The 27,656-nt window shown below is 37.7% G+C and overlaps 10 protein-coding genes across 21 annotated transcripts; 4 read left to right on the top strand and 6 right to left on the bottom strand.

Moving 5' to 3' along the window:
- Positions 1-46: 46 nt before the first annotated feature.
- Positions 47-5,262, bottom strand: AT5G20200 (nucleoporin-like protein). Its single transcript, NM_122027.4, has 8 exons — positions 4,804-5,262; positions 4,178-4,233; positions 3,476-3,639; positions 3,043-3,250; positions 2,415-2,738; positions 2,254-2,337; positions 1,016-1,654; positions 47-772 (listed from the first exon to the last, which is right to left on the bottom strand). The coding sequence occupies exons 1-8, from the start codon at positions 5,096-5,098 to the stop codon at positions 254-256; spliced, it is 2,289 nt and encodes a 762-aa protein (NP_197520.1). The 5' UTR covers positions 5,099-5,262; the 3' UTR covers positions 47-253.
- A 738-nt stretch (positions 5,263-6,000) lies between these two features.
- AT5G20190 (Tetratricopeptide repeat (TPR)-like superfamily protein) lies at positions 6,001-8,112 on the bottom strand. Its single transcript, NM_122026.4, has 3 exons — positions 7,233-8,112; positions 6,966-7,138; positions 6,001-6,853 (listed from the first exon to the last, which is right to left on the bottom strand). The coding sequence occupies exons 1-3, from the start codon at positions 7,779-7,781 to the stop codon at positions 6,703-6,705; spliced, it is 873 nt and encodes a 290-aa protein (NP_197519.1). The 5' UTR covers positions 7,782-8,112; the 3' UTR covers positions 6,001-6,702.
- Positions 8,113-9,687: 1,575 nt separating this feature from the next.
- On the bottom strand, positions 9,688-10,966 carry AT5G20180 (Ribosomal protein L36). 4 transcript variants are annotated; one of them, NM_180526.1, is made up of 4 exons: positions 10,878-10,910; positions 10,706-10,779; positions 10,408-10,573; positions 9,728-10,120 (listed from the first exon to the last, which is right to left on the bottom strand). In NM_180526.1, the coding sequence occupies exons 3-4, from the start codon at positions 10,560-10,562 to the stop codon at positions 9,964-9,966; spliced, it is 312 nt and encodes a 103-aa protein (NP_850857.1). In that variant the 5' UTR covers positions 10,563-10,573; positions 10,706-10,779; positions 10,878-10,910; the 3' UTR covers positions 9,728-9,963. The 4 variants fall into 4 exon arrangements, with proteins under 4 accessions (NP_197518.1, NP_850857.1, NP_001330929.1 ...); NM_122025.4 differs by lacking the exon at positions 10,706-10,779 and having other exon boundaries at positions 9,688-10,120; positions 10,878-10,954; NM_001343643.1 differs by having other exon boundaries at positions 10,706-10,966.
- On the top strand, positions 10,955-14,499 carry AT5G20170 (RNA polymerase II transcription mediator). The gene is made up of 8 exons (NM_122024.4): positions 10,955-11,233; positions 11,322-11,526; positions 11,687-11,800; positions 12,005-12,090; positions 12,582-12,969; positions 13,052-13,498; positions 13,608-13,922; positions 14,003-14,499. Exons 1-8 carry the CDS (start codon positions 11,145-11,147, stop codon positions 14,318-14,320), a joined length of 1,962 nt encoding a protein of 653 aa, NP_197517.3. The 5' UTR covers positions 10,955-11,144; the 3' UTR covers positions 14,321-14,499.
- A 29-nt stretch (positions 14,500-14,528) lies between these two features.
- On the top strand, positions 14,529-16,332 carry AT5G20165 (kish-A-like protein). Of its 4 annotated transcripts, none has more exons than NM_001343641.1 (6): positions 14,547-14,727; positions 15,094-15,146; positions 15,236-15,342; positions 15,440-15,508; positions 15,623-15,657; positions 15,851-16,280. In NM_001343641.1, exons 2-6 carry the CDS (start codon positions 15,144-15,146, stop codon positions 15,910-15,912), a joined length of 276 nt encoding a protein of 91 aa, NP_001318607.1. In that variant the 5' UTR covers positions 14,547-14,727; positions 15,094-15,143; the 3' UTR covers positions 15,913-16,280. The 4 variants fall into 4 exon arrangements, with proteins under 4 accessions (NP_680174.2, NP_001318607.1, NP_001331371.1 ...); NM_001085138.2 differs by lacking the exon at positions 15,440-15,508 and having other exon boundaries at positions 14,548-14,727; positions 15,851-15,911; positions 16,004-16,332; NM_147869.3 differs by lacking the exon at positions 15,440-15,508 and having other exon boundaries at positions 14,529-14,727; positions 16,004-16,324.
- A 315-nt stretch (positions 16,333-16,647) lies between these two features.
- AT5G20160 (Ribosomal protein L7Ae/L30e/S12e/Gadd45 family protein) lies at positions 16,648-18,180 on the top strand. Of its 3 annotated transcripts, NM_122023.4 has the most exons (5): positions 16,648-16,774; positions 16,895-17,015; positions 17,112-17,215; positions 17,542-17,673; positions 17,773-18,180. In NM_122023.4, the coding sequence occupies exons 1-5, from the start codon at positions 16,772-16,774 to the stop codon at positions 17,797-17,799; spliced, it is 387 nt and encodes a 128-aa protein (NP_197516.1). In that variant the 5' UTR covers positions 16,648-16,771; the 3' UTR covers positions 17,800-18,180. The 3 variants fall into 3 exon arrangements, with proteins under 3 accessions (NP_197516.1, NP_001154723.1, NP_850856.1); NM_180525.2 differs by having other exon boundaries at positions 16,679-16,774; positions 16,895-17,215; positions 17,773-18,092; NM_001161251.2 differs by lacking the exon at positions 17,773-18,180 and having other exon boundaries at positions 16,673-16,774; positions 16,895-17,563.
- A 38-nt stretch (positions 18,181-18,218) lies between these two features.
- On the bottom strand, positions 18,219-19,592 carry SPX1 (SPX domain-containing protein 1). The gene is made up of 3 exons (NM_122022.3): positions 19,176-19,592; positions 18,968-19,094; positions 18,219-18,880 (listed from the first exon to the last, which is right to left on the bottom strand). The coding sequence occupies exons 1-3, from the start codon at positions 19,443-19,445 to the stop codon at positions 18,507-18,509; spliced, it is 771 nt and encodes a 256-aa protein (NP_197515.1). The 5' UTR covers positions 19,446-19,592; the 3' UTR covers positions 18,219-18,506.
- A 1,304-nt stretch (positions 19,593-20,896) lies between these two features.
- Positions 20,897-23,042, top strand: HBP5 (SOUL heme-binding family protein). 2 transcript variants are annotated; one of them, NM_001203416.1, is made up of 8 exons: positions 20,897-21,362; positions 21,442-21,579; positions 21,656-21,724; positions 21,807-21,878; positions 21,964-22,046; positions 22,148-22,282; positions 22,381-22,594; positions 22,713-22,951. In NM_001203416.1, exons 1-8 carry the CDS (start codon positions 20,982-20,984, stop codon positions 22,806-22,808), a joined length of 1,188 nt encoding a protein of 395 aa, NP_001190345.1. In that variant the 5' UTR covers positions 20,897-20,981; the 3' UTR covers positions 22,809-22,951. The 2 variants fall into 2 exon arrangements, with proteins under 2 accessions (NP_001190345.1, NP_197514.2); NM_122021.3 differs by having other exon boundaries at positions 20,971-21,362; positions 22,783-23,042.
- Positions 22,975-24,513, bottom strand: AT5G20130 (sulfate adenylyltransferase subunit; the record flags this gene model as incomplete). 2 transcript variants are annotated; one of them, NM_122020.4, is made up of 3 exons in its annotated part: positions 24,219-24,434; positions 23,475-23,696; positions 22,975-23,389 (listed from the first exon to the last, which is right to left on the bottom strand). In NM_122020.4, the coding sequence occupies exons 1-3, from the start codon at positions 24,387-24,389 to the stop codon at positions 23,174-23,176; spliced, it is 609 nt and encodes a 202-aa protein (NP_568392.1). In that variant the 5' UTR covers positions 24,390-24,434. The 2 variants fall into 2 exon arrangements, with proteins under 2 accessions (NP_568392.1, NP_001332651.1); NM_001343640.1 differs by having other exon boundaries at positions 23,174-23,389; positions 24,219-24,513.
- A 111-nt stretch (positions 24,514-24,624) lies between these two features.
- AT5G20120 (testis- and ovary-specific PAZ domain protein) lies at positions 24,625-26,560 on the bottom strand. 2 transcript variants are annotated; one of them, NM_122019.4, is made up of 5 exons: positions 26,321-26,560; positions 25,726-26,174; positions 25,269-25,433; positions 25,135-25,186; positions 24,625-25,042 (listed from the first exon to the last, which is right to left on the bottom strand). In NM_122019.4, exons 2-5 carry the CDS (start codon positions 25,983-25,985, stop codon positions 24,953-24,955), a joined length of 567 nt encoding a protein of 188 aa, NP_197512.1. In that variant the 5' UTR covers positions 25,986-26,174; positions 26,321-26,560; the 3' UTR covers positions 24,625-24,952. The 2 variants fall into 2 exon arrangements, with proteins under 2 accessions (NP_197512.1, NP_001331187.1); NM_001343639.1 differs by having other exon boundaries at positions 24,630-25,042; positions 25,726-26,508.
- Between the last annotated feature and the right edge of the window lie 1,096 nt (positions 26,561-27,656).

Genomic DNA, 27,656 nt, shown 5'->3' with positions numbered 1-27,656 from the left:
TAAAACGTAAAAAGTTAGTATTATTTTAAAGTAATCAAATGACATTTTCGACCTATAAATCTCGATTAACCTTTTATTTTTATAAAAATCGGATTCATAAAGAAATCAATCCTCAAATGAATAGAAATCAAAACTCATGATCTAGGCACAAAATTCTACTCTCAAAAGTAAAGAAGCAAAAACAATTCGAGAAAACAAAAAAGGAAATTTTTTTGGAAAACATACAAGAAACAAAGACCGTTGTCCTTGTCTTTTAACAGCAGACACCGTCACTTCCTGCTGAGCTGAATGATATCCTCTCCGGCTTTTCTGACCCAAATGTGTATTTGATACCAAACCTCGCATCATCATCCTCACTGACCACCTCTTCGCTTACAGAGGGAAACGAAAACACCAGGGGCGACTTATCTCCTCTTCTGTTGCTGCCGTCGAAACTAAATTGAGGAATCTCGTAATCTTTTCTCGCTTCGTGATGATTCGTAATGGCAACACCACCACCACTTGCTACTGGTGGGCTTGTTGTGAAGGGCATGATGGATGGAGTTGTGGGCTCTGATGATGTTGTTCCATCAGATGAAGAGACCGGGAATGTGAAGCCAGCGTTTGAACCCGAAGGGACTGCCCATTTTTGGAAGGGCTTGGCTACTGAGATCGATGGAAGTACCGGTTTGTTATTTCCCAGTGAGTGAGATGGTGGTTTGGGGAGATTTGCAGTTTCCCCTCCAAAAGAATAGGGAACAGCTTTTGCAGCGTCCTGAGAAGAAGTACCCAACTGCAATTCAATTTGCCACAAGATCAAAATTCAAACGGTCAACAAAGATATATATAGCTCCACAAATGTTACCATTCTCCAGTTTCCGGAGAGATCTGGGTTGTTTTAAAGTCACAAACGAATGAAAAACTCATTAAGCTTGTTTACTTCCTATGTTACGGGGTATATCAAGGTTCCTCGCACTCAGAAGCCAAAACATGATGCAAGATGCATTAAGAAAAAAAAGACGAGTACTCAAAGTACCTCATCATGCATGCTTCTGGAAAGAGAACCCTTAGGCTTCCCAAACTCATATTGGAGTGCGTTACCACCGCTACTTGCTGCTTGTGTTCCACGGAATATTCCATTTGTCGCTGAAGCGGTCTTGTTCATTCCATTTTGAATGTCACCAGTGGTAGTTGCAGGTGGTTTAAGAACAGAGGATGGCTGATTCTGAGAGAAAATGTTCTGGATATCTTCATGCAATTTAGCTGAGCCATCCTTTTTCACATTGGTGACGTCCGAGCTGCTTTTTTCAACGGTTTTCGAAGACTGTGGATGTCTCCAGGAAGTGGCAAGCTTTAACTCGGCAGTTTTATTTTTTGGGGTGGATTGGGATTGGGTCCGTTCAAGGTGATCCAATATTGTCCTAGCAATCTGACTAGAATGTGTAGGCACAGTCAGGGTACCAACTTCTGCCTCTTTATGCTTACCATAAGTTGTTATCTGGGACCTAGATAGGTAACTTGATTCCCCTGCTTCAGAGCTCTTCATGATAGCAGAATTTTCAAAACGAGATGCACCACGGGAAGGTCGTGAATAAGGAGACACCATGGACGGCGTGGCGCTCTGACGAGTTCTTCTACTGGGTCCAAAAAGTCCACCATCCCTTCCCTTGCTAAGCTGTGCACATTAGAAAGTGGTTTATCAGGTTTCAACTGAGGAAGATAGACGGAACCCAGGAAAGATTCAAAAGGTAGTATAGTGATGACTCTAATTAAGAACCAAGTTTTACAAAAGGTAACAAGACCTAGAGGACGACATTATGAATGCCTAGACGAAAATAATTTCAGAGAAGTCAAGGTAAAGGTGTCCAAAATTAAGTCATCCACACAATTGCATACTTGATCTATTCTTCTGTTCCTCAATCACATCAACCACCGTTTCATTCACATTCTTTAAGTATACATTAGATAACCAATCAAACACTGGTTAAGCCAATAGAAAACAATTTCCATCGATCTAGTGGCAAGAACAGTACTTTGAAACAATTAACTGACTGCTACAGTTCCTTTGCTTAAGATCCCATCTTAGGTAGATTCCCTAACACCATAAGCCATCCAACACCTCTGCTTAAGGAGTTTGGAAGTCAAAATGTTTGGGAAGAATACAATACTTTCTTTAATATTGTCTTAGAAGTCTAAAAATAAATAGTAAGCGCACATTTATGAAATAACCTCTTACAGGTAATCAGAATTATAGAGCCCACTGAGAGAGTTTACCTGGCCATATCTTCTCTCCACACTTTGAGAGGGAGACTGGAGGTTGCTTAGGTGCTTGCTACTATCGTTCTGCAATTGCATCAACTGAGCCAAAAAAAAAAGGAACAGCTCAAATATACCAAAAATCTTTAGTAAAAAGTAATAAGAAAAACTCCACACACCTTTGACTTAGAATTTGAAAGAATGGTTCTAGAATAAGGAGTCCTTGGAAAATTTTGAAGCCCATAGCTCTCTCGTCGGCTTTGAGGAGTTGCAAAACCAGATTGCTCACTTGACTTGATACCAGGCCAACAAGCAGAAGGCTTGCTTGATGGTGATGCAAGTGATGATTTCCCTACAAGCATACTCCTATCTAAACAATCCTTTTCATTTCTTGCTACAAAACCTTGGGAACTACTTGATGATGTCTGACCTCCCATATATGCCTTGGCAAGTTCTGCCGGTGAAAGACCAACTTCATCTCGTATTTTGTCTCCGTCAAGTATCTACGAAAAAAGTTAACGCGAAAAAAGTGAGTAAATTGAAAAAAATCAAATAATAAGGAAACAAGGACCAGGGAAGTAAGAAACATCAACTCTTTGATGAAGCAAATATGTGAAATTACATAGTTCTTCCTGTTTACATATTTCTTCATAAGTTTTCACAGACAGACCAACCTCAAATTAGTCCTATAGTCTGCAAACAAACTTTTAGAATTTTCCGGCTACTTGGAATAGCCTAAGCAATTCATGTTAATGCTAGTTTCATCAGAACGTCCTAACAAAAAAGGCTGGATAGCAAACAACTCACTATTGACTTTGCAAGTGGGGTTGGTGTAGCCCATATTTCACTATTAGCATCCTTGCCACCAATGGGCTCTTTTGCCTTATCAAATAAACTCATATTTTTCTTGGCTCCCTCTCTCAAAGGAATCTCCAAATTTCTCTCGTCTCTCTTGACATCAGGTAGATCAATAGCCCTCGAACTTATCATCTCTATGAGACGATCAATTTCAGCTCTGCATAGAGATTAAAAGATGTCAGTGTAAAAATGGTATATAATCAGAACTGTCAGGAAAAGATAACAAAAAGGCAAGGAAAAATAAGCAGCCAGTCAATAGGATACTAATGACGGAGACGTGAATATAAGCATTAACAAAAAAAACAAGTAAAAGGAAGCACATTTCCATCAAGCATCTGCATCATTTGAAATGCAATTAATGTAACAAACTTAAAGAACATACTGTGAAAACGTTTTTCCTTCCATTAGCCTTTCAAGCTCCGAGATTGCAACGTCGTCATTTAAAGCTGCTTTCCCTCTTCTCTGTGCACTGATACTGAAATTGCCTTCGTTCACGTTTGCAGTACCACTAGGACCTCCCACTTCAATTGATGCTGGCTCCGGTTTCTGAAAAGTTTTTCGAATCAATTAATGGGAGAAAATGATGTATGCCATCATAACAAATCACAAAAGCAGGCATTAAATGACGAGAGAATGAATAGGAGGAGGGAATAAAATTGTGATATTTACTTGGAATCAAGAGAAAAATCCAACGCAAGAGCACGGAACAGTAAGATTACATCATTCTTAGGTTATGCAAAGATCTGTGTTATACATTTATATTACCAGAATCTCACAGAAGAAAATTGCATGAATGTATTCTTTGGTAACACATTCTTTATACTATTAAATCAGCTGCAATATAAAACAGACCGATAAGACAAACACGATTTCTCATCATACAACACCTCGCTCAAATTGAGATATCAATGTAATATCAGTTGAGAAATTAACGCCTAACAACAAAGTGTCAAAGATACCAACAACTCCTTTGAATAGAACTTCAGCATGATAAATAATGCTTCAAAAAAAATCACCTTAGCGAAAGCAGTAAGTTCCCAATTGAGTTTAAGAAAAGAGCGAGGAGTAGTTGAAAGACACTTACATTTGAAATTGGGGTTACACTGGGATCATTGTCCTGTGGATTATTCTGCAACTCACCTAGTATAAAGAGAGCCAAATGTTAAACAATGACAGCTCGAACGAATAACTCATCTCTCTGTACTAAATTGTAAATACATTGCACAAAGTCGAGATAACAATTGCACTATATATTTTACAAACACTACTTTTTGAGCCAACAAGTAATAAACCCATCACTCACTTGACACTAAAAGAAATTTAGTAACACCAGAGCATACATCTGGTCAGTATCAATGTGTCTCGCTAGCAAAAAAAAACTAACAGAGGCTAAGACTAAGACCACACTGGGTGACAAAATCATCTTACTTGACCATTAGAAGTCATGAACAAAAACGCAAACAGAGAAGCTTTAACTTCTATAAATTCCACTTGAATCAAAACCAGAAGAACCTTCTTCTATCCTGGCGATTGGCACATCTAATTTACAGCATCGAAACAATTTCAACAAAACCCTAGATACTCCTAAGCAGAGAACAGATATACCACCATAGAGATCAATTGATATAACACACCCCGAAAGCTGCAGAAATTTTCCAGGAAGAAAAGCCTTAATACGAGACTAGAAAGAGCAAAGGATAGACCAAAAACCTTGATGTTGATTTTGATCCTCTGGAGGAGCAGCAAGAGCAGGAGCGGAGGCGGCGTTCGAGAAGAAATATGGAAGTATTCTGGTAGCGCCGCCGGAAATAATCCGATAAGCAGGATCGACGATTCTCGAGATCCACGGCCTCCGTTGTACCTGGTTCTGTGTTGGTCGAGAATAAGGTGTCGCCGCATGCCTCCTCGCCGATTGCCGCTTCAATTTGCCACCAACACCTCCCGTCGGATAGCTCGACGTCGTCGTCGCGGCCGCGGAGAACGTCGCTTCTCCTTGAGTGGCCATGAACTCTCTTTGTTTCAGTGTTCCTTTCTCAAAAAATTTACCACTTCCTTATAGAAGAAATCTCTCTGTTGTTTATTGTTATCCCGAGAAAATATATTCTGAAGTGTAATTGCGCTATTTTTAAGTCAAAGGGTTGTTCTGTTCATGTGTGTTTTTCTTTTGACAATTTTCTACAACTTGTAATCTTGTATATATATATACTTTTAATCGATTTTCAGATTCTCAAATCAAGAAATTTAAAAGAAGAAGGAAATTGGAAAATAAAAACATGATCATTTTTAATTGAGTTAGGTGGATTGTGGAAGCAAAATTAAAAGATTATCTAACCAAAAAAATGAAAACAATCTCTAATGATAAAGAAATAAACCATTTGTTTAGAACTTTAGGTTTGGGAGTTATTAATAACGTTTAGAGTTTACTTGAAATTTTTTTAGGGTTTTAATATGACATTCTAGGTGTTTTTTTTCGTGAGAATATTTTTTAAAATAAAATATTTTGCTTACTAACTTTTTTTTCAAATGTAGTTAAATATTCAAACACATTTTGGTCTTAGGTTTGCGTGATTTTGGTTCCACGCTTGTAAATGAGAAAGGTAACGCTTCAGCCTCACTAAATAGTGATCAAAGCGGCTTAGGAATTGCTAAACACACCATGGGGAAACTTCATTCGTCTAACGTCAAGGGGCGATGGTAAGTTGCCTAGGCAGAGGAAAGATTGTCGCAGCATTTGCTTTCCTATACATTTTATCATTTTAAAACAAACCTTATAAAATACCTAAAAGTTTAAACAGAAAAAAAGGAATTTATTTCTCTAATTTGTAAATCTTAAAAGAGTGTTATGAAAAATAGGTCTAGTTCAATTGAAGTTTTTTGGTCAAAAGAGATGGATTATACTCTCTTGCTGCCCCCTAACCCATCTCCTGTGAGCCGAGCCTGATATACCCCTGCGTTTAACTCTGACATCGAGCAAGATAGAGCGGCCAGCGGCAGGAAGTTGCTTCTCAGCTACAGAAAGTTGCTTCTCTAAAGTCAAATACCCTATTCTGCTGATCAAAGTCTACAAACTTCAGGTCTCATGGACAGCTAGCTCACTGCCCTTGTCTATCTGTCTGAGCTTAAAAATCCTCTAAATGGACTTAATGTTACCAGGTTTCTCTTCGACATGATTTTACGGACTCAAGTAGGTTTTAACAAGAGGCGCCGGTCGTTATCCTAACGAGAACATTCTCAGCCTTTCTAATGGCTAACATGACACTGAATTCCTACATAGTTCCTGCATCAGAAGAAGAACTAGCAGTCATCTTCATTCATAGTTGTTCTCCTTTGTAATAGGTTTGGTGTGTGCAGGCTTGGTTCTATGACCGGTCAGCAAATATCACAACCCCAACTCATTTACACCAACCAAAAAGCAAATTGTTTATTGCATATCTTATTATTCTTTCAGTGGTATTACTACAACTGAGACAAATTCTAACACCGAGTAAAGAAATACCCATAAAAAGGCTTAGCTAAAGAATTCACATTAAACAAAAGGGTTAGATAATAAAATCATAGACGTGACACGTTTATCTAAATCTATAAAGGATGGTAATGCCGACCACGAGTTTAAGACATGGCCGTGATTGGAGAAGGTCCGGTGAAGAAATTCATTCGAGAAGTTTGATGCTCAAGTTCTTCTTCATGTCTCTCTTCCTTTTCCTCTTCTTCTTCCTCTTCAGCATCCCATAGAAACCGTGCATACGAAGCTTGTACATAACTGCAGAAAACAACAAGTACGTTAGTCAGAATTCAAGCACAAGAGTCACACAACTACTATCAAAGTCCTAAAGAAGAGAGCTTGATTAATAAAGTTAGAATCTTTTTCTTACCAGTCCTCAGGAGCAGCTGCAACAGCTTGATTGAAGTAATTCTCAGCACGAGATGAATCCTTATGGATCTTCCAAACCAACTCAGCGTACATAGCCAGAACATTCCCATCATTAGGACTCACCAGAATAGCTCTCCCACAATATTCCTCTGCTTTCAAGTAATCTTTTCTAACCTGTTTCAATCAATCATACGACACATCTCAATATGATAATCGCCAAATCAAAATTTCAATTCAATTCAGATCTAGAAAGTACACAAATCTGTACCTCCTTCAGGAATTTAGCATAATTACTGAGAAAAATCCCATTTCCAGGATTAGCTTCAATCATCTTACGATAATGAACATCAGTGTTATCGTCACCTCCATCACCACCATCAGATCTACCACCACTCCTTCCTTTTCCTCCACCGTGAAACATCCCACCACCACCACCGCCAGCAACCTCAGTATCTTCATCCAAAGCCCAACTTATACCATCATAAGACGAAGTGCGTATAAGACCGAATCCGATTCCTTCATCCACATCCTCCATCAAAGCACCACCGCTCAAAAACTTACTCACCGGCGGTTTCGTCGATGTCAAATGTCGTAGATCGCTATCTGACGCCGTTCTTTTCATCCTCCTTGAAGAATCGTCGCTAGAGTGTACAGACATCGGGCTATAACAGCAAGAGGAAGAAGACGCAGAGAGTGTTATGGATCTGTGTCGTTGAATCTGATGAACAGATTCAACGGTTTCGATTGGAGAATCTCTTGGACTCGAGACATGAACCAATGAGTTTAGAAGTGGCGTTGAAGCGCTTCGTAGAAGCATCTCTCGTTCTGGATCTGAATTAGGAGATTCTTAGGTTTTGATTAGAGGAAGAAGAAAGCTTAGATTTGTTGTTTTCCAGGTTTGTTTGAGCTGGGGATGAGAAGTGAAGACGGTGCTTTTTAATAGAGAGGAAGGTAAAGGAAAAGCAATCTCAGCCGTCGATTAGTTTTTAATCACGTGGTGGATGTTTTAAGCATAAATTAATATTTTCTAGGTTAATTAGTTTTTGGTTCTTTCTCCGAGATTTTTTTTGTTTGGTTGGTTTGATTTTCCAAGTGGTGTACCAAAATGATTTTTAATTTGACTTTGCTTGTGTATATCATTGGTCTGCGGATTCTTCTCTGCTCGTTGCTACTAAGCTATAAAAATCTCGTGCACAAAAGTTACAAAACGCGGAATATTAAGTTCACGAAGGTCGCAGAATTGCAAGTGGACGGCAGTGTCACCAGAAAATATAGGTTCACGGCTGATCTTTCTACAAATGACACGTGGGACAAACTCTTTTAATGCAAATGTAACAGATGGACGGTAGATTCGTTCATTGCTTTTGCACAACGTATCAATGTAGTTATAGGTAGATGTGTGCAAAAAACACAAATATTGTTTATAAATAAAATTGAATTGTAAGTATATGTGTAATTTGAGTATCAATTGGGTGGGTGGGTCCTTCTTTGATTGTACGGTTCACGGTTCCATGTGGCTCACGAATGTTGTAATTGACGCTTTGGCCCATAACCATTTCTATCTTTTGATTTTTTTTGGGTCCCATTTCTAAGTTGATAACATGGCCAATAGTGTATTTGTTTTTGTTTTTTGGTCTTTGATACTAACTTTTAACTTTTCGGTAGTACAACTAATGTAAGGATTAGCAGCGAGAATCTGAACGAATCGTCTCGTGTCAAAATAAGATAAAAATAGTACAACTAATGTAAGGATTACGAAAGTGCTTATTTTGGCTCAATTCAACGGCAAATTTTAATTTGATTTTGCAGGTTTATACTACACCATCATCTATACATCTTTGTGTACTAAAAAACCAAACTAAATTTCAGGACAATTTATTGATAAAAGTTCTACTATCATTCTTAAATTTATACTATTATAAATCCGAAACTACCAAATTCAAATTAAAAGTTCGATACTGAAACTAAAAATTGCAAGAAGACAATTAACTGAAAACTTTAAAGTTAGAATTCAACCAAACACATTAATCAGACGACAAGTGAACAACTCAATTATTCAAGAACAACCGTGACCAATACGTCATATAGTCCAAGTAAACAAATGATATATATATTAAGATCATGTTAATTTTCATTGGCAAGGAATCCTGAACCTTTGAGAAATTATCCTTTCTGAATTTTATATATTGAGTAGATTAATTATCCCTTTCGTATTTTTTGTTTCCTGTGAAAGAAACACAATTATGATGGTTATCTCTCGAGATCAATTGGTTAAAATTGCAGCTCAAAAATGGAAATTACGAAAGAGTATGACAATTATTGGTGAGGTGATTTTTTTGGAATGAAGCTGTTAACGATTTGACTGAGGGAAAACTACAACAAAAAGTAATAAAGAAGGCTTGTTATGTCCAAAAGTAGTACTGTCCAGAAGCGGGGCCCATGGGATATGCCTATCAGAGTGGGCTTCCTGTGACCTCTCACACCACCACGTAGGACCTACGAGCCGAGTGCTCAACGGTGGAGAAAGAGAAGGGTCGTTGTCGTTGAGAAGTCTCCGTCTCTCCAGTTTCATTGTATTTGATTCGCATTTAGTGGGTGTGCTTTGTGCAGCCTCATTTTGGAATAGTGAAATTTGACTATAAACATGCGCAAATGAGCCACAACATATTTCAAACTACTTGGTACGCGGTCAATACAAATTCAACCACAATTTGCTCATTTCCTTGGCATGTAATCGATGTGGATATCACTAACCAGAGTTTTCTAAAAGAAAAACATATTGATCCCTAACATATGCTCCAGTGGAAAATGTAAAAACAAATACTCGAGTGTCATAATATATCTCTTTGTTCAGGTCATGCGAGGCACAATCAAACAGGTCTCGAAGGAGCATACGACTGACCAAAGTAAAAGTGGAGAGATATACAATAATGTTTCATAGGAATTGGAAGAAAACTGCGATTACAAATCTGAAGAATAAAAAGGGAAATGCTGACATCCTAATTTCCTTGTTTGAAGAGAATGGATGCAAGACCAGACCTCCATCCGAAATACGCTGTTGGCATAGGCCTTTTGTGTAAAAGTGATGCCAGTCCGGCTGATACCCCCTGACCAGGCAGCCTCACCAACTCCTGACTAGCAATCGGCTCAGCAAACCTGTTTTACAATCCCAAATAACTTTTTAAGTAAGTTACTCTCAACTCTGCGAAGGAAAACAAGTGCACATGCTTCATGCTTCTGTGTGATGTTCCACTATAATGTATTTTAGTAACTGTTCAACAGACTCTAAATAGATCCTCACTTTTCATTCAATGATTCTATAGGACAAAATTTGGGTAGTAAGTGATTCACAGTAGTCAATATACACTGTATTTAACCCGTCCAAAATCCGAATGAGACACCTAATTACTCAAAAGCGAAAACCAGATACAAGATTCACTTACAAAGGGGAAGGTGTAATTCCTTCATAAGCAAAGGAACTGAACCCTTGTCTTTGCTTGTGCTTAGGATTGGAAGAGCATATAACATACACACGTCCACGACGTTTCACTGTTTTACAAAACTCACACATCTTCTTCACAGATGATCTCACCTTCATTGCTTCTCACTCTGCAATTCACAACCGATCATTAACACAAAACTCATTAGATGAAAATGAAAGAGAACTCTTCAAAGTATTCAACTTTAAGATTCAAAACTAAGGATTGTATCCTCTAAACATATCATTTCTACTTAATCTACCAGAAAAACTGCAATCCTTAGTTGATCCGATGATGGAAGCAAAAGTAAAACGAATCTGAAGCATCCATCTCTAACTACACGGAATCACACAAGAGAAAACCCTATAATAGATCCAGATACGAAATCGAGTGATAATCAACGAGAACCCATCAAGCGAAGAACAAAAAAATACCTGCGAATTCAAAGGCGACTACGAAGAAGAGCAATCGATTCCCAAATGCAAATGAAAGGGTTTTACGGAGGAGTTTTGCACAGTCAGAGTACAACATATTTTGGGCTTTTAATGGGCTTTACCCGTAAAAATGATCCGGAATTTTTTTGACCCGGATTATTAGATCTAAATATCCGATTTGGAGCGTTGAAGCGATTTGGCCGGACTGTGTTACCGTCGACCTAGAAAATCTGAATTTTTGACCGGGAAGATTTTTTTCTGTACGATATGGATAGCGACATGGAAATCTCTCTCGACAGGCTTCCCATTAAACGATTGGAATCTATCGAAGAAAATGGCGCCGAGCGTTTTCCTTCGTAAGTGTTGTCTGGTGTTTGAGAAACGAGACAAAATCTTCCCAGATTGTTTTGCTTCTAAATTATTCCTTTTGTTTTTGACGTGTAGTGATGTTGATTACGATGATAAGAGAGTATCGCTGATTCGGAGAATAGACTTCGCGTGGGCGTTGGAAGAGGAAGATGAGCTGAAGAAGAAGAAGCAGAAGAAAAGCTCCAAGGATAGCGTGGAGCAATGGAAATGGAAGGGAATGGTTGAGAATTTGCAATTGGCTCATCAGGAGCTCACTGTCATCATTGACCTTATCGACACAGTGAGTGACTCTTGTTGATAATAGATAAGAATTTTGGGATATTCATAGCTCTTACAGTGTCTGTTTTATTGGTTTGAATGGAAGGAGCTGAAGTTTGGTTTCTGATATTTGAATAGAGAGTAAAACTTAAACAATTTATCTTCTGATTTTATCTTTGAAGGTCCAAGCAAATGATGCAGTAACAGTTGCTGGGATGACCAGACCTAAGCCGATGCCGAATGAGATTCTCTCGGATCTTGCTGTGTCTACTGCTACCAAGCTGCAGGGCTACCGGGTAATCAGTAGCTTACTTTCTTATGTGCAATTTAACTTTGCTTAAAGATGGAAGGATTCTTGTAATTGTTATTAGTTAGGCACTTTTTAGTATCCTGAGAAACTGTTGGAAACATTAACTTGGTTTCGTAAAGAGCTTTTTAACTATATAATTGTCTTTGGATGGTATGCTTATCTCACTTCTGAATATCTGTTTCCTCTGCAGAATTTAGGAAACTACTTTAAACAATCAGCAAAAGCTTTAGAGCAGAAAATCAATCGTGAAGCAAGGTTTTATGGTGCTCTTATCAGGTTCGAGTACTTGCTTTTCATTTAATGTCAGTGGCTATTTTCCTTAGTACTATTTTGCAACTTTTAAGAATTTGTTGTTTGCATTCTTGATACTAGTTTTAGGTAGCTTACAATGTCATAGCTATTTGTGTTGTGCACAGATAATTAGCGTCCGAATTTTGGATGTAGAGTTATTACGCACGTAGGTTTTGTAATATGTTATGACTTATGACTGATAAACGTGAAAGCATTTTATTATTCTTGTCTAATGTGAAAAAGTTCTAAATTTTGACTTCTACACCGTCTCTGTTACTGAACCTGCATAGTACAGTACTTCAGGAACATCCATTTTGTTGTGTAGTGACTGCTTAAGATTATGCCAACACAAATTAGAGAATTTCCGTTGAAATTGCTCATAATTTGTATAAAATGATAAGCTGACTTCAGCTTCCAAAATAGAGATTGATTTATACGTGCAAATGGTTATTTTTGCTATACTAACAAGCTTATAGGTTGCAGCGGAACTGGAAAGTCAAGCGACAACGCATGCTTGCTTCAAATGCCAGCAATGAGGGCTTCACCATTGATCTTTCTGACAGTTCATTATATGATCCGACTTCTGGTTTTCGCCCATCTACACTGTCCACTATTCGTGTAGATCATGATTCAGCTGGTATGCTGGCCATTAATGTACCCCAAGATTCATGGTACTCTCTTCGGTTTGGGTATGTTGGCTTAAATCCGATTGGCAACTCAAACGAATCTGATGAGCACATAGACTCGACTACTGGTCACGATATCCCTGGAACATCAGAGAAGTTGTCTGCAAGTGACGACAAATATGTTAAAGAAACTCATTCGCTACTGAGGGAGGTGCATAAATCAATTTTTGCTGAGCAGGTGGTATTTTTGTCATATATCTTGTAGTACGCTTGGTATATCTCTTCACGACTATTTCTCACTTCTTTGGTCTTCTTACCAGTTGTTTGACATGCTAAATCGTGAAGCATTCAATGAAGGTGTGGGATTCAACATAAGTGGACTACGAGAAAATTTTATGGAAATGAGCATCGGCCAAGGAGCTTCTCTGTTTGTGTCTCTCCACCCATCAGGCAAAAATCCCAGCATCAAGAAGTCGGAATCTGCAACCTTGCTCATTGAATCATCTGGCAGAGTAGAACCAGCAGAAGGAGGAGACTATCGCTTGAAGAAGCTAGGGTTCCCTAATCGCACCAGCTATGAAATATACTTGCAACAAATTTTTCACGAGCATGCCTTTGGAAAAGCTAAAGATCAGCTCAAGTCAAAAAGTATCAGAGCATCCAATCAAACAGAAAAGGACAGCAACTCCGGACTTCTTGACCATTTCTGCTTATCTTTGACTCATAGAATCTTCTCAAATAGAGTTCTTGTGCATCTTGAAAGCGTGGTATTTTCCCTGATGTGCTAAACTTTATTGAATGATCCTTCTCTATCAAGAAACTTGTTGTCATCTTTGATCATGCTTTAAAAAAAATGGTTACTTCCTCATTGAACAGGTCTGCAAGGTCCCGTATCTTCATCTGATATCTCATCCTACATGGAATTCTCGGACATCGTCATGGACTGTCTTCATGACTGTTCCTCCATCAATCATCCCCCAAGGAAGGTCTGAAACCCAGTCTCCTGATGGTAAGAGGAATCTTAAGACGCAGTTCCGGACAAAAGTGGTGGTGAAGGATGATTGTATTAGTGTTGAAGCGGAATGCACGCCCAATGTGGTTGGCTTACTCAAAAGCAGTTCCTGCAATCTATTCTCTATAAACAAATACGAGTGCGACGTGGCCGACCTTCCCGTGATGATTCTCCAACAGGTATGTTCTTTCGTTTCCTAAAGTTGATCATGTCTATAGCAACACGGTCCCTTAAACACGCGGTTTATTTATTTGAGAAGGTGGCGAGCCAGATAGTGTGTTGGCTACTGGAGGAAGCACGGACGGTAGGGACAAAAGCGAGCAGGGAATTTCTGTCACTATCGTTAGAGATAGTGGAAGGGGAGAGAGTGAGCCTGGTGGCGCATGTAAACCCGGAAGACGCAAAAGGATGCATCTCGTGGTGGCTAGTGATGGAGAATGGATGCACAGAGGAGAGGGAAGGAGTGTCGGAGAGTAGGAAGTTGTTGGGTCATTTGTCTCTGGATGTCTTGTACTCTGTTCTCATGGATTTGATCAACTTGTGTGGTACTGGTCGCAATGCTTTAGAGAGATTGTAAATGCTGAAAGACAAGTAGTGAACATGTTTAGTTCTTCAAGATTTGTAGATTACAATGGTTTAGTGAGACTCTAGTGTCTAGCCCAAACATCACTTTTTTGAATAGTTGGAAATGTGGATTTTATGGATTAAGGATTGATGATTATTATAAAACATCTTTATTTCAAATAATATTATCAATTTTTCTTTTTTAAAAAATCTTTGAAATCATAATGACTTTAGTACTTAAAGGAAGAAAGGGGTAGAATTGGAAATATGTAGAGAAAACGAGAATAACTCTGACGCGAACGTTTCTCTCCTCCGTCTCTCGATCCCTCTCTTGACGTCTCGCTGATCTGTTTTGCTAAGATTCAAGCTTCAAAACCCTAATTTCTCTAGCCATTAGCATCGATTTCAGCTCAACTTCAGGTTTGCTGTTCCCTTTTTTTGTATCATCCCATCCACCGATCGATATTTCTCAATTTTCTGATTTGCTGCTCTCTCGAGAGAGAGTCACCGTTATGGAGTTGGATTCACTATATGATCTGATAATTATGAAATTCACAGATGCTTCTATATATAGTAAATCTGATTTATTAGTGACGAATAGATGAACATATTCCCTTGATTATTCTTCTACAAATCTCGGTAGTGATAAATTGTTAGGTTTTGACGATAATTGTACTTGCTCAGTTTTTCATGTGTTTAGTTATGATTCTTCTTGGGCATGTCTGTGTCTTCGAATCGATTCTCATGTGATTCCCATTATTGTTTTTTTTCTTCTGGTTATTTCAGATTCAAGGAAACAATTATTAGCTTCTCAAGTGCTTCAGTGATCCGATACAATGGTAGTTATTGCCTTCTCTGTTCCATTGTTAAATTTTGTTAATTTCAGTGATTTTGAGCTAAGAGTTTTGTTTATCTTTGATAAATTCAGTCAGCTTTGTTCAATTTCCATTCGTTTCTGACGGTGGTGCTGCTTGTGATCTGCACATGCACATATCTGAAGATGCAGTTCCCTGCCATTTTAGAGCAGAAAACTGGGTTTGTACCTTCTTTGTTCTCCTTTTTCGTGAATTTTATTCTCAAAACCGATAACACTAACACATTTGGAGCTTTGACACCGGTTATTGTTTTCAAGCATTGTCTTTTGCCAAATTAAAGATGCTTTGTCAGATTTCTCTGCATATTGTTACTTTAGATTGCAAATGTTACTTCATCCTAGTGCTTTTTTTGTATTTATAGCTTGCATCTAATGCCCTCAGTCATCACTTTGTTCTATGCATATTAATGATAGAAATTGCTTGATTAATTACTATTGCAGGTTTCGAGGATTTTTCTGGAAGGCTGCTAGAATAGGTAGGCCTTTTCACCCCTTTGGAGCTCAGTTATCTCTTGTGATTTCAAAACCTTTCTAAAAACATTGTGTTGAACAATATTTCTTTGCATGTGTTCTATAGAAAGTAGTGATAGGCTTTCTAGGAGCAAGAACTCGTTACTAATCAATGCAGCTACTAACAATTGTACTATAAATTCAACTCATGAATACCAGATTCTAATGCTTTAAAACCCATGGTCGATCTCCTATTTAAGCATATGCATGATGGCATATAGTTAAGTCTATATCCTCCTACTTTTACTGCCATTTGTTTTCCATCGCCGAACATTCTGTTGCTTAACTTTGCTTTGTCATCACTTGTACCAGGTGAGCGTTTGAGCCCTTGGGTCTCCGCTGGATGCTTCATGATGGGTGTGTCGATCATTTTCTTTTGAGTGTCAACTTCTTACATATCCAGTTCTTGTAGATTTTTACTTCTTTGGGATGCTCATTTTTCTGTATGCAAAAGATTCCAAGGGGTTGTTGATGAAACTGAAAGAGTAGAATATTATCCTCTTTGGATTATGGATATGGTCTTGTATTTGGAACAAATTGTGTCTGTTATTTTAATGTGGAGACAAGTCCATAAAGCTCAACCATAGAAATTAGTAGAGCATAAGACACCAGAACCAGCTAATAAAACGCATCTTTGTCGTAAAGGAAGAGAGTAATCACATACGTAACTTCAAGTTTACTAATTTCATTGAACTAATGAGAGCATCAGTTAATAAAAGTTTGTTGTGTGTGTGGTAGCTGTAAAATTATCAGTCAATTTGGATAATCGATCAGTTTTATGCGAGCAAAAAGAACAAAGGTGAAGTCATGGTTACCCTTTTGGGCTTTAATCAAAATTTCGCCGACAAAAGAAGAAACTAAAAAACCAAACTCCCAAAGTCAAAACTAGTTCTGTCGGTTAAGGTTAGTTCACATGGGCCGAAGTATATCATCACCCAGGCCCATTAAAAAGATGTATAAAATCGACAAGCATATAAGTAACAGCGTAAGCCTAAGTTATCATTCAGAATATTCAAGCTGAGAAAGTCGTAGCCTCTAAAACCCTAATCCTCTCTGAAACCCTAGACATCGCAGCTGAAAATGGTACTTCTCTCTTCCTCTTTCTTCTTTTCGGTATTATCTTGCAGTGTTTTCGAAGGAATCTTACTCTTTGATTGTCTGATTTGGGTTTTAATTTGTTTTTGTTTTCGTTTCTTCTTGCAGACCGGAGAAGTCGTCAACCCTAAAGCGTATCCGCTTGCAGATTCTCAGTTATCGATAACAATTCTTGACCTCGTTCAACAAGCTACTAACTACAAGCAGCTCAAGAAGGGTGCTAATGAAGGTATCCGCTTGTTACTCATGTGTGTTTGTCTCTCTTATTTATTGAGTTTAATGTTTGTGAAGTTGTTCCTGATTTATTTAAATTTGTTCATTTCAGCTACGAAGACTCTTAATCGTGGAATCTCCGAGTTTGTTGTCATGGCTGCAGATGCTGAGCCTCTAGAGATTCTTCTTCATCTTCCCCTACTTGCTGAGGATAAGGTTTGACTTCTTCTTTCTCTGGGTTTCTCTTTTATTATACACCAGTTTATTTAGCAAATGAGATATTTGTTTCCTTAGTTCATAGAAGAGAATTAAGTTTACTTGCTGAGGATATAGTTTGATTAGTTTGTGCCAATGTTCAGCCAAGTTTTGTATATCATTTTGTTAACTAAACTCTGATTTCATACTTGTTGGAGTTTAAAATGACAGCTTTATGATTGTCTTTTATGATTTTGTTTAGCTTGTATGTTTTTGATTCTGTAATGCTTTGTTGTTCTTATATACTAGTTTTCTATATTCTTACTTTCTTTGTGAATGTTTTGTAGAATGTTCCTTATGTCTTTGTGCCTTCAAAGCAAGCCTTGGGAAGAGCCTGTGGTGTGACTAGACCTGTTATCGCTTGTTCAGTCACATCTAACGAAGCTAGTCAATTGAAATCACAGATTCAACATCTCAAGGTAACTTAGCCCTCACTTGTGTACTCTCTTTATAACCTTGAACCATCATTGATTCCACAGAATTGGTTAATCATTAACTCTTTTTTTACATTTCTTCAGGATGCTATTGAGAAGCTTCTGATCTAAGGCATTCTCTGAATTGATTGCTCGGTATGATGGGTCTCCGCGAATGGGAAGGCTTTGACTGAAGTTTTGTTTAGGCAACTACCAAATCAAAAACCGTCCATTATTCTACTATCTTCTCTTCAAGTTTGTAACGTAATTCACTTTTCTGCAACTTGGTTTCTTAAGAATTTGTGTTGGTTTCTGGTTTTGGTTTGTAGCGAATCATTGTGTTATTTATAAGAACTTGTTTTGATATCTATCACAAAACGAACAAAAAAATTGAAATAAAAATTGAAGGACTTGAATTGAGATTGAATACGAAATCAATTGGTCTGTTGCATTATGCAAAGTCTTACCTTGAATTGAGATCGAGTCACTAGTATCATTTGCAGTCATCATTTCTTCTTGAAGAGGATTATGAACTTGTATATGTAGTAGTAGAGAACTTGAAATATCTAGCATATGACTTTGGAAAAGAAGAAATCAATAATTAATCTGAAGTGGTATATATTACATCAACTACAACACACCCAACACAGAAACAAAGTTACATTGCAGTTTTGTGTAACCTAAGGACTTATGACCGACCAAAGATGATATCCAGAAACATGATCCTATAGTTTCTTCTGCCTTTTTGTGTACATTGATGATAATGTCTTGTTTAATCTGTTAGCTTCTTCTATTGTATAAAAAAGTGGAATAGAGCGAGTGTGCCTCTGTCTCACTCTCTATTTGGCTTCTTGCTCCAACAATGGAATCTTCTTCCATGTCTCATCTAAGCCATTTAACTGTAGAGGCGGCAATGAAAACACACTAACAGTAGAACTTCCACTCCTGATCTCCTTCAAAACCCGCAAGGCAGCGATTGTGCTCTTCATATGAAGACTCTCCATGAACTTATGCTCTGATAACTCTGCTTGGATAATCTCAGACTCAGTTTCGTTAGCAGGGAAGATCTGATCAAGCATTGCCTCAGATTCCTTGACAAGCTTGAACAATAAGTCAGTAGTGTAAAAAGGTTGCTGAAGAACTTTCTGGATGAAAGGTAAACGCATGAGATCACCAGTTCTTTTGTCATACTTCTTCAGTATCTTAACCAATCCTGTTGTTTCAACAAACCATTCATCAACGTTTTGTTCTACTACTAATAATAAGATTAAGTCTTAATGAGGCAATTAAATTAAATTACCAGTGTAATTAAGAGCACTGTAATTCTCAAGAAGAACCATTTCTCCATGGAAATCAACAATCTCCTTCCTGATTTTTATCATCTTCTCCATTGAATCCTTAGCTTTCGCAATTCTATCTCTAAATTCCTGTTTTTGTACAGACAGAGACACATTAGAAAAAGAGATGATCATTTTTAGGAATCGGATTCGAAATGTTGTTTATATTACCTTTAGTCTGATGATATATTCTTCTTCCTTCTCAACGAAGAAATTGTTGAATTTCTCCAACTCGTCTTCTAACAATTGGATGAAATTGATCTCTTCTTTCGATATTCCGACGGAAAACTCATCTAAACGGAGTCGTTTAACGGGACGATCGGCGGTTTTGGAACCGATGAGTTTGAGTCGTTTTTTGAGTTCTTTGTAAGACAAGAACTTGTCTTGCCATTCAGGAAGAGTTTGCTCGATCTGATTGCTGAGACTCTTACCAAACTTCATAGCTCTTTTATTTTCTGGGAAACTTAAGTGAGAATGATGAATGAAGAAGAAAGAGAGGGGGAAGAGGTTTAGAGATATAAAAGGGATTAAAAAGAATATTCTTAAGGTTTCTAATTAGAATATCCTTTTTTCTCTGTCTTTCTTTCGGGAGAATATCTTCCTTTTATTCCTTTCTTATTTATTACTTTTTCGTGGTTATCTGTGGGTGAGATTATAACACATGCCTATGTCAGTTCATAAATATCAATCACAACTCACATGCCAATTTATTTATCCAATACTTATTATTACAGATTTGCTGTCCAAAAAAAGAAAAATAATATTACAGATTTTATATCCATTTATCTGATTCATTTTTTTCTAAATTCGTATGGGTATCGTACTAATATCTTGATTCATTTTCTTTAGAGTTTGTACTGTATTCATCTGATATTTAAATATTTTACGATATTAGATTTCCTTATTTGGTATTGTCTATATATGTTCATGATATCTTCATAACTATGTACAGTATGTATTAAATCATCTTTTTAAAAATATATGTCTATTTATACATGCAGATACACTATGTAGTAGTGATTTTTTATTTTTTTTGCATTTTTAGATTTAATCAAAAACGAATTGCAAAGTAAAAAAAATGAATATTGGATATAGTATTTACAGTTACAGATATCCTCAAATCCAGCTCAGATTGTCGTCATGACATAAATACGTGGACGTTTGGTCTTCATGATCATATCTGTCTCTCCATGATGATGGCATGATCAATAAATAGTAGTTCAATACTACAACTAGTTTGACAATTTACCCACTTTTGATTTTCTGAAAAGATTTAACAAATACGCAAATGGGTCAAAAGTAGTTGGATTCCATGGAATATTCTTGATAGGAAAAGGGTATAAACCTCGGCATCTTTCAATCTTTCTTTAAAGCACCCCCCAATGGACAATTTATTGAATTTTCCCGATTCGCGTCTTAATTCATTCACATTTGCTCATTATTAGCTTCTGATTTTGACATTTAGGATAAACCACCGGTCCATTTGACATTGTCTATATGCAGCAAATTCTGCTGATTTTACAACTTGTCAATTTATATTTATTAAGAAGACTATCAGTTTATTAGTCAAACAACCAAAGTCCAAATCCTTATGACATGGTCGTCGTATTCTTTACAATCTTTGACGGATAAACTAAAACAATATTTACTTTGCCGTATAATCGAAACTTTCGTGTCTCTGTCTCATTTCTGGGTACGTATGTAATTAATGTATGCAAGCAAAGTAATCCATTGTTGGAGTTAAGTTCCCTCCAGTAGCCCAAATGGAATGGGCCTCGTTAAGTCAAAGTTCCATAATGAAAAAAGCCTAAAGAGTGAAAAAAAAATCTGAATTTTAACCGAAACAAATTTAGTTTGGTTCGTAAATAAAACCAGAACCAAACCGAACCGACAGTACCAAAAAAGAACCGATTGTTAAATGAAAGCGAACAACCACAAGAAATAAAATAGAGCAGAAAACTTTTTTATCAACGATCAATGGCTACCGTTAATCAGCAGCTTTACCGGCCAATACTCACCGCCGTCGGAAGTGACTGCCGGCGGCATGTAACCACCCGTTTCCTCCCTGTTCCGAGACGCAACGTAACCACTCGTCTACGGCCAATTTTGAGTCTTGAGGTGGGCAAGGAAGTGGCTTCAGCACCGTCGACAGTGAACATGGAAGAGCTCGTCGGATTCTTGTACGAGGATCTTCCTCACCTTTTCGACGACCAAGGAATCGATAAAACGGCGTACGATGAGCGCGTGAAGTTCAGAGACCCAATCACTAAGCACGACACCATCTCTGGCTATCTCTTCAACATTGCTTTCCTCAAGAATATCTTCACTCCTCAGTTTCAGCTTCACTGGGCTAAACAGGTCTTTGCTAACTTTTGTTTATCATTTGATTTCTTTAATTCTAGTTTTTTTTAAGTTCACTGATGCAGCTGATATATAGACAGGTCCATATGAGATCACTACGAGATGGACAATGGTGATGAAGTTCATACCTTTACCATGGAAACCAGAACTTGTCTTCACTGGATTATCAATCATGGAAGTTAATCCTGAAACTAACAAATTTTGTAGTCATCTGGTATGTATGGTTGCCATGTCCTTCTTCCAAAATCTATTGTGGTATGGTCTACTTATTACAAGTAGATGTTGTGCAGGACTTGTGGGATTCTATCAAGAACAATGACTACTTTTCTCTTGAAGGTCTTGTTGATGTTTTTAAGCAGGTTGCTTTCTTGGCATTTGGCATGAATTGAGCCCCCTTAGAAATGGTTAATCATATCTTACAAGTACTACCTTTTTTTGCAGTTACGGATATATAAAACGCCAGACTTGGAAACTCCAAAGTATCAAATACTGAAAAGAACAGCAAACTATGAGGTCACATATCTTCATGTATTGGCTTAATGGAACCAACTATGCAAATGTGGTTGCTTGCCTTAAGTTGGATTTGATTGTTTGGCAGGTTAGAAACTATGAGCCCTTCATTGTGGTGGAGACAATTGGTGACAAGCTTTCTGGTTCTTCAGGTTTCAACAATGTTGCTGGGTGAGGGTTAAGTCTAAGTTTCTGTGAGTGTCCATAAATTCTTCTGGCATCTTGTTTTATTTTGATAAATGTAACACATGCTAGCTTTTTTACCTATGAAGCTACATATTTGGAAAGAACTCGACCATGGAGAAAATACCAATGACAACTCCAGTGTTTACTCAAACAACAGATACTCAACTCTCTTCTGATGTCTCTGTACAAATTGTTATTCCATCAGGAAAAGATCTTAGCAGGTAAAGCCTTATCATGGATAGTTTTTTAGTTGACATCAGATATGGTTAATGAGAATCATTGTGTGATGAGAATGGTTTTGCTTTCCTTTTTCCTCTAGCTTACCAATGCCTAATGAAGAAAAGGTAAATTTGAAGAAGTTGGAAGGCGGTTTTGCTGCAGCAGTGAAATTCAGTGGTAAACCGACAGAGGATGTTGTCCAAGCAAAAGAGAATGAACTGAGGAGCAGTCTGAGTAAAGATGGTCTGAGAGCTAAGAAAGGTTGTATGCTTGCTCGTTACAACGATCCAGGACGAACATGGAACTTCATAATGGTATGATTCCAAGCTTTAGCAATATTTGATGTCTAGTTAGAAACCATCTATTAGTCTTATTTCTTTTAATTATTATCATCATGACATACCCAAATGATGGTTTGATCATTGTCTTCAGTCGCAGGTTCTATCATTTTCGTCTGATTCGTGGCTCTCATCTGTTCTTTGTGATTGTCTTGCATTTGCAGAGGAACGAAGTTATCATATGGCTTGAAGATTTCAGTCTGGATTAGCTAGAGCTTGGCCAAATGTTACCATAAGACGTATGTAGAGGTTCCATCTACTTTATAATTTTAAGATTGCGACGACAGAAAAGCTGTATAGACACAAACCTACAGGCTACAACATTAAGCTTGCTCATTATTTGTGGACAAGCATTTATCTATGAGACATATTTGCTCTCCTCTTGATGTTAAAAAAATGGATGATGGAAGTTACAAACAGAGTCACTCTTTCTTGTTCACAGAAAATACCTATCCTCCATTACAAAACTGAAAAGGTCGATTGCATATTATCTCATCTTGATGTTACAAAAACACCCAAAGTCATTCTTCTTGAGTCAGCTTTAAGAATTGTGTTTCAGTCACTTCCCCATTTCCGGACAACGCTCTCTTTAGCAGTGGAACCTTCCTTCTTCCACATCTCCTCTGAGTTGTCACCACTCACTTTGGAAGCTTCTCTTCCCATGAGTTTGGAGCTTAGAGAAGACAAACCTTCCCGTGTTCCTCGCAACGCATACAACAACGGGTTTAACACAAATGCAGCCATGACTTCACCTTTCGCAACCACCATATACTGCAGCAACCATTAAACAATTCAAAACCATCAACAACAAAAAGTCTTATTCATGAAAGACCAAATACATTTACTTAAAGCATACCACGGCAAGTATTGCTAAGAGGGTAAAGGCAATCTGTTGTGCCTCTTTCCAGAAATGGTCGCCACTAAACCAACCACCACCTCCAAACCAACCTCCTCCTCCTCCACCTTTACCACCATTTCCGCCACCGGATTCTTCTCTTTTCTTGATCTCTTTGTCCCACTTCTCAAACTCATTCTTCTTCCCACCAAGAGCGCTTTCCAATGATTTACGAGCTTGCTCCTGCACAATCAAGGAAATCGAACGGCAGAGTATTAGCCACCAAATCATGAAGCTACCTCTTATCTGTCTCTCTTTAGTTTTGTCGCTCTGTCATAAAACTTTTCATTCAGAGAGATAGAAAGTGTGGGTTTTTGTACTTCCTGGAATGAAGTTATTGCTAACCAACTGCTATTCTCATACGAATTCACCAAACCAGAGAGAGTTGATTAAAGAGGAACTTGAAACTCTCAGCCAAATGGCCAATCAACACAAACTTATGAAACTCCTACTCTCGAATCTAACTCACAGCGGATCTAATCTGCTACACCCAGTCCTAGACTAGATACAGTAGACATATAGCTAAGAGTTGAGCTGCTAAACTTGTTCAGAACCTTATCAGTAACAAGCATAATTAATTGAGTAAGACCATTCAAAAAGAGTCAGACAATTCGACCCCATGTTATGTACGCTCTGATTGGGTTCAGCAGATTCTACAAGATTTGTCCTTTCGAAGAATCAAGGGAAGTAAGTAAGAAAACTAACCTCTCTCTGGTTGCCGCCGGAGAAAAGACAAGAGAATCGTCCCTTGCTTTTGGTGATTGAGGTTCGAAGAGAGAAGACAGAGTTAGGGTCAAGAGTCCGGTGGCAACAACGGAGGTGGAGAAGTGGCGAGGAAGACGAAGGGTTTATCAATAGCCTCGTTACGTGTCCCATCGCTCTCTCTTCCTCTCCCTTATCCCACCACAATAATGCTTTCACCAAATTTCTCCTACATTTTGTAGTCTGTTGTATTGGTAGCATTTGCTTTTGTTTTTTGGATTTTAATGACAAAAATAAAAAACTTTAAATAAAATGAAGGTTAGCATGACTAATTTGTTTTCTGATCCATAGAATTTTTTACTCTTACCCTTTGCATTCTTTAGATTCCTGTCTCTTAGTAAAATTGTGGCTTTGTAGGCTTGTTGTAGTCTTATAGCTTATGAGCCTTCTCTACTACAAATGTTTTACCCTACAGATTGAATTCGTCGAAAACTAGAGTTTGAAGGAGACTGAATGAGAATATTTTTCACTTCACTGAACTCAGAAACGAAACAAGACATGAACCAATCTCAGAGACCAAAAACAGTAAAGAGAAAAAAAGATCCCTATTGATCAATGAGTTCATCTATCTATATACCACAAACCAACAAATTCCCCCTTCACTTTCAGATTTATTGACTTCTGAATAACAAAAGGGTTTCAACGTTCCCAATAACACTATCTCCATTCTCTACAGATCAATCTATGCGGAGTTCGTCGTTTTGAGGCCTGAATTTGATGATCATGAGATGTGGGAACACAACAAGGCATGCCATGAACAATGTGAACTGCATATCATCAAAAAAAAAAAAAAACCAATATATTCATAACCAGATGAGATTGTCTACAAGGACGAGTTTATTATGGACTGAGATCATACCAGAAGGGGGAGAGTCAAGAAGCCCCATATAGGCCACAGAGCAAAGGAGAGCCTGCATTTTGCAAATTTTGTCACACATAACTATTATGAGACTCGCGTAGTTCCTGATTGACTAGAAAATGTGATTTACTTACAGGCCAAATGAAATGATGCCGAGTAGGGTGATGAAAGGCAGAGCAGAGATACTCCACAGTTCCCATTTCTCATCAAACCTTCTCATGCTCCAAGATAACATGCTTTCGTAGATTATGATTATAATGTTCACAGCTATTCCCAACATCCCGAAATACAAAGGCATCCTGGAAACAAGGCCAATGAATGCATTATGTTTATTTTGGTTTTCAGCAAGAACCATCATCCCAAACAATGTTGAAATCTCAGTAAACTACACCAAACCATGACAAGAGAAGCTACATTTTCCCACACCATTTTTGACAATAAACCATCATAACCAAGAATATTGACTTCAAACCTCTAGGGCCATCTTCAAGTTTAAAGTGAGCCACATATGTTTTCTTTTTAGCCATATATAACACAAGCAATAATCCAAAAAAGAGCAAAGTGAAAAGAGCCCATCAAGAAATATGTTACCTTTTGATCCGAGCATCACGTAAGAGAATATGTATCATATTAGAGTGCCTGTCTCCAAAATAGACAATGAAGACAGCAGATGCAATCCAAAGCACATTCTCCAAAATCTCAACCCAGGTTTTACTTCTAGGATTCTCTAAAGAAAAAGGCTGTGGCCTAGAGCAAGCATCATCCTCAAGATCATCACCACCAGAAGCATAACCTTGGCTATGTCTTTGCCTAATGTACCCACCACCACCAACTGGAGTTCCACCAGACATGTTCCTAGAAGCTAAAAGAACCCTCTAGTACACAATAATCCCACCTCCTTAGCAACACAAAACCCTAATAGACGTCTCTATATAAAAGTCGAATTGGTCAATTCAGGCAAGTAAAAGATACCAAACTTTGAAATTCGTCTCATTACAAGCGATCCCCCAAAGTCTATGATGATTGCGCCGCCAACGAGACTGCAACGAAAAATTGACAAATGGATTCAATTCGAAAGATCGATCGTATCAAGAGATCGAGAACGGAGAATTGAGAAACCCTGAGCTGAGAAAGAAGAATTCACTAGCAGATACGGAAAATTCGATCAGAAGAAGAAATCAATAACCTCAAAAATTGAGAGCTCGTCGCGAAGGAACGCTTGGTGAAAACCCTAAGAATCGGAATCACAAATTCTCTAAGAAACTTCGTCCCAAAAAGGAAGCTTTTTTAGGTTCCTTGGAGACTGAAGCGTTTTGAGAGAGTCTGGCAACTGAACCGTTTTCAAAGCAGATTTTAACGAAACGACGTCGTTTTGCTTTCTTTCTTCTATGATAAAAAGTTAAAAACAGATAAACATCACTAGTAGTCCCATTAAATTGCGATCTTTATTTTTCTGTTACGGTTTAGGTAACACTTTTGTAGCAAGAATCACATGAAATTTGTCGTTTTTAGTCTCTCCACAACTTGAAAGGATAATTAGGTTTTTAGCTTTATCAAACTTTTTCAAGTTAAGTGAATCAAATATCTTTGAGTCAAGTTTATAATGGAACAAAAAAAATCATGATCTTAAGTTATGCGATAAAGGAGAGTTATGGTTGTTTGAAACGACACATGTCTTCTTGCAAATAAATCTGTATACTTAATTAATTATTTTAACATTTCGTTATACATTATTAGTAACTAAGGTAGTAGCAAGTAACCACTAAATATTTGTAGCCATGTGTTTTCTATGTAGCCACTAATATTAACCACTCCCAACTGGGAGAATTTTGGGTTCGAGTCATTTTGGCCACCTACCCGTGCTTTAAATTTGAAATATTTTCGAACGTGTATCCAGATCCAAAGCCTCATACGATTAGTTTTTTGGATGTAGGAAACCTTTGGAATCCCAACGGTTAAGAAAAAACATAAACATGACCAACCTATTGTGGCTATATAGTGATTACTTATTTACTTAGCTAAAATGGCCAAAGAGTAGTATTTAGCCACAAGTATGCAAGTGCTTCAGAAATAACTTTTTGGCCACCACTTTTTAGTGAGAAAACTAACGTATTCGTGACAAATCTTTTGTCATACCCACAAATTTTCACGGTGACTACTTTACGTTGCATTTTTGAAACCATTGACCTATGCTATAACCACATAGTTAACCGGTGGTCATATGTGACTAAATTCGAGTTCACTACGGATTTTACCCCTCAACCATAAAAAATCTGTAGCTAATACATAATTTTAAATTATATTGGAATTCAATTATGTTTTGTTGTGCACTACCATAAATACTATCAAGATTGATATAGATTTTAAAAACCCCACCATATATAAACCAAACAAATGCACAAAAATTCTTTGTTAATTCAAATTGTCTTATAAGACCCCTACTAAACTTGGTTGGAAGTTCACGAGCCAAGAGGGTCCATATATGACCGGGTCCTGATTTGATGAGCATAAATCGATAAGGT

Source organism: Arabidopsis thaliana, chromosome 5 (genome assembly GCF_000001735.4).
Source record: "Arabidopsis thaliana chromosome 5, partial sequence".
Taxonomy (NCBI): domain Eukaryota; kingdom Viridiplantae; phylum Streptophyta; class Magnoliopsida; order Brassicales; family Brassicaceae; genus Arabidopsis; species Arabidopsis thaliana.
Note: the sequence above shows the minus strand (reverse complement) of the source record. Positions and strands in the feature narration are given on the sequence as shown.